Source organism: Oncorhynchus nerka, linkage group LG9a (genome assembly GCF_034236695.1).
Source record: "Oncorhynchus nerka isolate Pitt River linkage group LG9a, Oner_Uvic_2.0, whole genome shotgun sequence".
Taxonomy (NCBI): domain Eukaryota; kingdom Metazoa; phylum Chordata; class Actinopteri; order Salmoniformes; family Salmonidae; genus Oncorhynchus; species Oncorhynchus nerka.
In genome coordinates this window covers 6,175,985-6,185,523 of record NC_088404.1, presented here as the reverse complement: position 1 = coordinate 6,185,523, position 9,539 = coordinate 6,175,985, and the positions used below count along the sequence as shown (strand labels likewise).

The 9,539-nt window shown below is 41.3% G+C and overlaps 1 protein-coding gene across 1 annotated transcript in view; it reads right to left on the bottom strand.

The window, feature by feature from the left end:
- Nucleotides 1-9,539, bottom strand: part of atp8b4 (ATPase phospholipid transporting 8B4) — a 63,001-nt gene that overhangs the window by 26,592 nt on the left and 26,870 nt on the right. The window contains exons 8-15 of the mRNA XM_065022262.1: nucleotides 5,459-5,541; nucleotides 4,472-4,630; nucleotides 3,762-3,850; nucleotides 3,329-3,531; nucleotides 1,471-1,591; nucleotides 1,250-1,337; nucleotides 1,069-1,112; nucleotides 777-942 (exon numbers count right to left, since the gene is read on the bottom strand). Of these exons, the coding sequence (XP_064878334.1) occupies nucleotides 777-942; nucleotides 1,069-1,112; nucleotides 1,250-1,337; nucleotides 1,471-1,591; nucleotides 3,329-3,531; nucleotides 3,762-3,850; nucleotides 4,472-4,630; nucleotides 5,459-5,541 (953 nt within the window). The remainder of the gene's footprint in view (nucleotides 1-776; nucleotides 943-1,068; nucleotides 1,113-1,249; nucleotides 1,338-1,470; nucleotides 1,592-3,328; nucleotides 3,532-3,761; nucleotides 3,851-4,471; nucleotides 4,631-5,458; nucleotides 5,542-9,539) is intronic.

Sequence of the window (9,539 nt, the reverse complement as noted above, 5' to 3'; positions counted from 1 at the left end):
CAGCTGCCTACTTTCACCCTAAGACCTGACAGTGTAACAGCGGTCCAGTAGTGATGTTACACCTGGACACATGCCTAAAGTCTCTATATATTACATTAACAATATCTATATGTTATCTATACGTTATCTAGTCATTATCTACAAATGATATATACATTATCTATATGTTATCTTTAGGTTATCAGTCCAAAGAACTCCTGCACTGAGGTTACAGCTGTACAGTATCTCTACATTACCTGTCCCATTTATTATCTCTACGTTACCTGTCCCATTTATTATCCCTTCATTACCTGTCCCATTTATTATCGCTACAATACCTGTCCTATTTATTATCTCTACGTTACCTGTCCTATTTATCATCTATACATTACCTGTCATATTTATTATCTCTACATTACCTGTCACATTTATTATCCCTACATTACCTGTCCCATTTATTATCTCTACATTACCTGTCCTATTTATTATCTCTACATTACCTGTCACATTTATTATCCCTACATTACCTGTCCCATTTATTATCTCTACATTACCTGTCCTATTTATTATCTCTACATTACCTGTCCCATTTATTATCCCTACATTACCTGTCCCATTTATTATCTCTACATTACCTGTCCTATTTATTATATCTACATTACCTGTCCTATTTATTATATCTACATGACCTGTCCTATTTATTATCTCTACACCACCTGTCCTATTTATTATCCCTACATTACCTGTCCCATTTATTATCTATACATAACCTGTCATATGTATTATCTATACATTACCTTCATTTTTCTCCTCAGGCATGACAGTATGACACAAAGCCAGCAGTCTGAAGAAGTCCTGCACTGATGGCTCCTCCATCTTGATGGCCTCCAACAGGCTACTGTCATGAAACTTAAACTTCCTGTCACTCAGAGGGTTGAAAGAGAAATCTACACAGGCCGTTCTCTGGAGGGAGATGGACCAGAACACAGTTACTAACTTATAGTTTAACTTCACTATTGTATTACTGCAATATATAACGTGTACTGTCCATAATGTAGTTATCTGTGTTATCCAGTTCCTTATTCATACCTCTGTAATTTCCACTTTATGGCCGAATTCATCATAAACATCACCTGAAGGGACACAAGAGAGAACAAATAATCAGTCAATCAAATTGCAGAAGCACAGAGGCACGTGACAACTCCCTAGAATGAAGAAACCTTGAGAGGAACCACAGTACGCAGGAACCAAAAGCAAATGCTCATCGTACCATAGCTCTTCCCGTTGATGGAGCACTTGTTGAAGACCATGATGTTTTGTGTGAGAGTTCCTGTCTTGTCTGAGAAGATAAACTCCACCTGGCAACAAGGACCAACGAGGATTGTTTTGTCACTTGGCTGAAGCAACTTCATTCATTCATCCGTTCATATGTAACGTTCATCTATAACTGTATACGTTAAATTGAATTCATCCATCCATTCGTTCACCCACCTGGCCCAGCTCCTCATTGAGCGTGGTGGTTCTGGCCTCAGCTGGAGTGTCCTTCTGGATGTAATACATCTTCCTGTCCCAGTTAATAAAGTAACTGTGGCCCAGACGAATAACCTCCACACTTAGACAAAGAGGAGTACAAGGTAAGTTAAGAGTTGAGTTAAGCTATGAGTTGAGCTAAGAGGTAAGTTAAGCTAAGAGCTGAGTCAAGCTAAGAGTTGAGTCAAGCTAAGAGTTGAGTCAAGCTAAGAGTTGAGTCAAGCTAAGAGTTGAGTTAAGCTAAGAGTTGAGTCAAGCTGAGAGCTGAATTAAGCTGAGAGCTGAGTTAAGCTAAGAGTTGAGTTAAGCTAAGAGCTGGGTTAAGCTAAGAGCTGAGTTAAGCTAAGAGGTGAGTTAAGCTAAGAGTTGAGTTAAGATATGAGGTAGTTAAACTAAGAGGGGAGTTAAGCTAAGAGCTGAGTTAAGCTAAGTGGTAAGTTAAGCTAAGAGTTGAGTTAAGCTAAGAGTTGAGTTAAGCTAAGAGTTGAGTTAAGCTAAGAGCTGAGTTAAGCTAAGTGGTAAATTAAGCTAAGAGTTGAGTTAAGCTAAGAGTTGAGTTAAGCTGAGAGCTGAGTTAAGCTAAGAGTTGAGTTAAGCTAAGAGCTGAGTTAAGCTAAGTGGTGAGTTAAGCTAAGAGTTGAGTTAAGCTAAGAGGGGAGTTAAGCTAAGAGTTGAGTTAAGCTGAGAGCTGAGTTAAGCTAAGAGGGGAGTTAAGCTAAGAGTTGAGTTAAGCTAAGAGTTGAGTTAAGCTAAGAGGTGAGTTAAGCTAAGAGTTGAGTTAAGATACGAGGTAGTTAAACTAATAGGTGAGTTAAATCGAACTCAGTTCAAGATAGAATCTTTAGTTGAAACAATAACAAAGCCTCTGTTTGGGTAAAAAGCTGACGGATCGGCCTGGATAAATGTAACCCCTCTCAAATTCATGGACAGGGCTATGGATGCAAGGACTGACCATACATGATACAACCATTATAGTTGAACCATGTTATGAGGCTCTACAGTGTTTGTTTACGTTGGCATTGTTTACAAACATTGGGGTCAAACCGACTTCTATGTTGGGTTCTGATGTGGTACGACAGTTGAGGAATTTACAAGTTCTATTCTTCAACAATCAATGGGTGTCTATATCATCAATTTATAAGTCAAAAAATGGATGGAGCAACTAAGTAGCTAATAGCTAGCTAAGAAACTAGCTTTAAGTAAAAAATGCCATAATAATTAAATTATCTCCACTGTTGCTGGTTCTGTACCTGACGTAGAGGTGAGTACAACTGTGTTGAGAATGATGATGTAAGACCAGGCAGGCAGGCAGGCAGGCAGGCAGGCAGGCAGGCAGGCAGGCAGGCAGGCAGGCAGGCAGGCAGACAAGACAGACAGACAGACAGACAGACAGACAGACAGACAGACAGACAGACAGACAGACAGACAGACAGACACAGAGAGAGACAGACAGACAGACAGACCAACCTGACGTAGAGAGAGATGGGCACCATTGTGTTGAGGATGATGATGTAAGACCAGGCAGGCAGACAGATAGACAGACAGACAGACAGGCAGACAGACAGACAGACACAGAGAGAGACAGACAGACAGACAGACCAACCTGACGTAGAGAGAGATGGGCACCATTGTGTTGAGGATGATGATGTAAGACCAGGCAGGCAGGCAGGCAGGCAGACAGACAGACAGACAGACAGACAGACAGACAGACAGACAGACAGACAGACAGACAGACAGACAGACAGACAGACAGACAGACAGACAGACAGAGAGCGAGACAGACAGACACAGAGAGAGACAGACAGACAGACAAACCAACCTGACGTAGAGAGAGATGGGCACCATTGTGTTGAGGATGATGATGTAAGACCAGAAGGTGAGGAACCCAGAGAACACCACATTGTTGTTCCTGATTGGTTCATCCCACAGGAGATAGACACTGAAGCTCCTCCCATCCTTCTGCTCCCAGATGGTGTTGCCAATAGCCAGGATCACACCCATGCAGACTAGGAAGCCAAATATCTGGCAGTAGAGATCAGCAAGTTGGTATTCAATACTAGCACCATTTCATAAACAGAACTTCACATTTTAATTCATTAATTCATTTGATTGAACCTTTATTAAACTAGGCAACTATGTACGTTGAGCCAGTTGCAACATGGACCTTTTATATTTTTTAACCATCAAAAAAGGCAATGTCCTTCTTTTTTTTTTTGAGCACTTCAGACGATGTGGGGAAAAAAAGTACTCACCCATAAAACTAAAGTGTTCATCAGTTTATCAATGCTGGTCCTTTTGAATTTAGTCCTCCCACAGTTCTGCATCAGTTTGGTTTGCAGCCCTAGAGGAGTAAAGGAATCACACATCACGTAGAGGACGACAATAAAGAAGAGAGAAGCTACTAGCCATTCCAACGATCTGACCGTTCAGGGTCAGTACGTGTTGGTCAGATGGGTGTTAAATCTTAGACACGTGAAGTGACAGAGATACACTAAATGTAATTGGTAGCAATTAAACATGACCATACAACAACCCTGTACGACATTAGGTCTTCTCATTTTATTACAAATGAGACTCCTGAATACATGTTGGGGCGACAGGGTAGCCTAGTGGTTAGAGCGTTGGACTAGTAACCGAAAGGTTGCAAGTTCAAATCCCCGAGCTGACAAGTTACAAATCTGTCCTTCTGCACCTGCACTGTTCCTAGACCAGTTAACCCACTGTTCTTAGGCCGTCATTGAAAATAAGAATTTCTCCTTAACTGACTTGTCTACTTAAATAAAGGTAAAATGTATAAAATAAAAAGTGGGAGGTCTAATGAGATGTACACAGGTAGCCAGCCAGACATGGTGAAATCCCTGACAACAAAACAGCGATAACACGGCATCCATATTAGGAAGTCATCAGAATTTTGACCGATAACGGATGAATACCGTACAACATCAAGACTGTTCATTCATACCAGCAAAGACGACCATTCCGAAGCACCAGTCCGTGTTCCGGAGCACACAGCCTCTCAGCAGCATCTTTTCATTATCCAGAGGGTACTTGTTATCTCTCCAGTACAGAGTACCTGTGAACTTGTCCAGCTTGTTGTTGGGAGGCTCACAGATAACTTCTCCTGAGTAGGAAAATATTTGACACCGATTCACCACAGGAAGCCAGGCAAGTCAGCACAGCAGGCAGCATCAAGACGTCTACCATAGAAGTATAACTGCTAGAATGGGTAAAGCCATAACATAACAGTTGACTTGAATTGGAATTAACCCCTTCTAGTTATTCTATTTCTATGCTGTTCGCGTAGTCAGCAAGATGTTTACTCTTGTCTGTTTCTCTGTCTTCTATGTGCTGCATTAGCTATGTGCTTTATGTTGTATGACATTGTATTGTCAGTGTCAATACTACCCCAACAGAGACAATAGGGATTTAAACCTGGGCCTCCAGGTAAAAAAAATAATAATAGAAAAACTACATAAAAGGGAAAAATCTACATAATTGCACACATATATATGTACACAGGCGTATAGCATGAACACACACAGACCTAATGAAACTCAAATATATGTAAGTCTATGACGAAAAACACAAAATGTTCCCCGACAAGCACAACATACACTAACTCTTCACCTTCATTTCCACTAGTTACTGAGACCAGCTCTGTCTCCAGATCAGTAATTCCATAGTAATTACACAGGAGAGCAAAACAGCACAACAGTAAGACACAAGGACGTGCCCGAACCATGGAAACAGCCGCTCCACTTACCTCAAAACAGCCTCCAAATAGACACTCAAGTATCAGACAAAAATTACCCCTGAGTTCGTCATAGCAACAACCAGACAATCCAAGGTCAAATACCAGGAAGAGAGAGCCACGGTAACGTTATATAGACTACAGATGTCTCGTTATTTTAATACACACAGAATGCAGCATAAATGGTTATACTGTTACCATTGAAGTCAGCCAGCTTTGTTATGTCTGCTCCCAAGTCTGAGGTCACAGTCAAAGCCTGACGAACCTTCAGATTGGTCTCCCTATGCAGAAACAACATTGGCATTTTATTGTACAGTACAAGAATAAGTTAACCATGTATTTGCTTAGAAAGTACATGTAAAAATGGTATTATGACAGTAATTACTTTTTTTTGGTTTGTTTCTTTAGGATTCAATAAAACAAGCACTGCATGTTAGCTACCAACAATGTTGAAGTACAAGAAAGTACCACGTCATAAGCCACAAAAAAATGTTTTTAAATGACAGGAAATTAGCTTTAAAATTACAAACATTTTCACTCAGCCTCATGGCAAAATGTGTAAAATAGCAGGAAATTAGCTTTAGAATTACACAAATTTTACTCAGCCTCATGGCAAAATGTGTAGAATAGCAGGAACTTAGCTTTAAAATTACACACATTTTCACTCAGCCTCATGGCAAAATGTGTAAAATAGCAGGAACTTAGCTTTAAAACTACAACATTTTCACTCAGCCTCATGGCAAAATGTGTAGAATAGCAGGAACTTAGCTTTAAAATTACACACATTTTCACTCAGCCTCATGGCAAAATGTGTAGAATAGCAGGAACTTAGCTTTAAAACTACAACATTTTCACTCAGCCTCATGGCAAAATGTGTAGAATAGCAGGAAATGATCTCAGAGATGATTGAAAGTCGGGACATCCATTGCTACTGTGTATACCACTTAAATGAAAAATAAAAATGATATTTTTGTCAACTACTGTCACGCCCTGACCATAGAGAGCCCTCGGGGTTCTCTATAAGTGTTGTAGGTCAGGGCGTGACTATGGGGGTTCTAGTTATTTTAGTTCTATATTGGTGTGTGAGTCTGGTTCCCAATTGGAAGCAGCTGTATATCGTTGCCTCTAATTGGGAATCATACTTAGTGTGTCCCTTTTCCCAGCTGCATTGTGGGATATTGTTCTTGTAAAGTGCCTAGGGGCGCTACGTATTGCACGTTCGTTTAATCTTTGTTGTCTTGAAGTTTCACAATAATAAATATGTGGAACTCTACTCACGCTGCGCCTTGGTCCACATAAATGATGGACGTGACAACTACATAAAACATCACCTCTGTCAGATTTTTTTAATAACGTCAACTTCGTCAGAGTGCAGAAAGATCTAATAGAATAGTTGTGTTTTTATTGGGGATTTTCAAAGGAAACATTTTTCCATATTTTACAAATGACTTGTGTCTGTTTTGAATGTCTGTTGTCAACTCCGTCACTGATGGCCAAACCCTTTTAAGAGGTTTTTAAGGGTAACGTTAATGTAACTAATGTTCTAAATCTAGAAATCTAGAAAAACGTTAGCCAAAATGCTAACGGAAATAGCACTGGAGCATTACATAGTGCTATAAAACCAAACAAAAAGAAGTTTGGAGATTTTGTATTTCATATTTGAATAATCTAATGTTAGAATTATACAATCAAGGTCTTTAAACACTTGTTGGAGAATAACGAACGCGAGGAGAGACGGACCAAGGCACAGCGGATGTATAGTTCCACATCTTTATTATATTATATATCCTCTGTGTGTTTACCCTGAATGTCAATGGTCTGGACTGAGTGATGTGTCATTGTAAAGACGACTGTGATACAAAACATTTCAGGGGCACAATAAAAGGCATGTAGCCTGGGTTTCAGCACAAACACTAAATAATATCCCACAAACACAGGTGGGAAAAATAGCCACTTAAATATGATCCCCAATTAGAGACAACGATTACCAGTTGCCTCTAATTGGGAATCATACAAAACACCAACATAGAAAAATAAACTAGAACACAACATAGAAAAAATAAACTAGACTACCCCCTAGTCACGCCCTGACCTACAACACCATAGAGAAACAATGGCTCTCTATGGTCAGGGAGTGACAGCTACTCTCTGTTATAATCTATTTATTTATTATCTATGCATAGTCACTTTAATAACTCTACCTACATGTACATATTACCTCAATTACCCCGACACCGGTGCCCCCTGCACATTGTAATTATCTCACCTCATTTGCACACACTGTATATATACTTTTTTCTATTGTGTTATTAACTGTATGTTTGTTTATTCCATGTGTGACTCTGTGTTGTTGTTGTTTGTGTCGCACTGCTTTGCTTTATCTTGGCCAGGTCGCAGTTGTAAATGAGAACTTGTTCTCAACTAGCCTACCTGGTTAAATAAAGGTGAAATATATATATATATTTAAATTGACTCTGTACAGGTACCCCCCTGTATATAGCCTCCACATTGACTCTGTACAGGTACCCCCTGTATATAGCCTCCACATTGACTCTGTACCGTAACACCCTGTATATAGCCTCCACATTGACTCTGTACCGGTACCCCCTGTATATAGCCTCCACATTGACTCTGTACCGGTACCCCCTGTATATAGCCTCCACATTGACTCTGTACAGGTACCCCCTGTATATAGTCTCCACATTGACTCTGTACCGGTACCCCCTGTATATAGCCTCCACATTGACTCTGTACCGTAACACCCTGTATATAGCCTCCACATTGACTCTGTACCGGTACCCCCTGTATATAGTCTCCACATTGACTCTGTACCGGTACCCCTGTATATAGCCTCCACATTGACTCTGTACCGGTACCCCCTGTATATAGTCTCCACATTGACTCTGTACCGGTACCCCTGTATATAGCCTCCACATTGACTCTGTACCGGTACCCCCTGTATATAGTCTCCACATTGACTCTGTACCGGTACCCCCTGTATATAGCCTCCACATTGACTCTGTACCGGTACCCCCTGTATATAGCCTCCACATTGACTCTGTACCGGTACCCCCTGTATATAGCCTCCACATTGACTCTGTACCGGTACCCCCTGTATATAGCCTCCACATTGACTCTGTACCGGTACCCCCTGTATAAAGCCTCCACATTGACTCTGTACCGGTACCCCCTGTATATAGCCTCCACATTGACTCTGTACCGGTACCCCTGTATATAGCCTCCACATTGACTCTGTACCGGTACCCCCTGTATATAGTCTCTACATTGACTCTGTACCGGTACCCCCTGTATATAGCCTCCACATTGACTCTGTACCGGTACCCCTGTATATAGCCTCCACATTGACTCTGTACCGGTACCCCCTGTATATAGCCTCCACATTGACTCTGTACCGGTACCCCTGTATATAGCCTCCACATTGACTCTGTACCTGTACCCCTGTATATAGCCTCCACATTGACTCTGTACCGGTACCCCCTGTATATAGTCTCCACATTGACTCTGTACCGGTACCCCCTGTATATAGCCTCCACATTGACTCTGTACCGGTACCCCCTGTACATAGCCTCCACATTGACTCTGTACTGGTACCCCTGTATATAGCCTCCACATTGACTCTGTACCGGTACCCCCTGTATATAGCCTCCACATTGACTCTGTACCGGTACCCCTGTATATAGCCTCCACATTGACTCTGTACCGGTACCCCTGTATATAGCCTCCACATTGACTCTGTACCGGTACCTCCTGTATATAGCCTCCACATTGACTCTGTACCGGTACCCCTGTATATAGCCTCCACATTGACTCTGTACCGTAACACCCTGTATATAGCCTCCACATTGACTCTGTACCGGTACTCCCTGTATATAGCCTCCACATTGACTCTGTACCGGTACACCCTGTATATAGCCTCCACATTGACTCTGTACCGGTACCTCCTGTATATAGCCTCCACATTGACTCTGTACCGGTACCCCACATGTATATAGCCTCCACATTGACTCTGTATTTTCCGTTGTATTCAGCATTTCACTACCCTTGTATTCATAGCACTCCACATTGACTCTGTACAGCATTTCACTGTACCCCCTGTATATATTCACATTTCACTCTGTCTACTACACCTGTTGTATAGCATTTCCACATTGACTCTGTACTGGTATTCCATTTCACTGTATATAGTCTACTACACCTTGACTCTGTCACTGTGAGGTCTACCCCTGTTGTATTCAGCATTTCACTTGACTACTACACC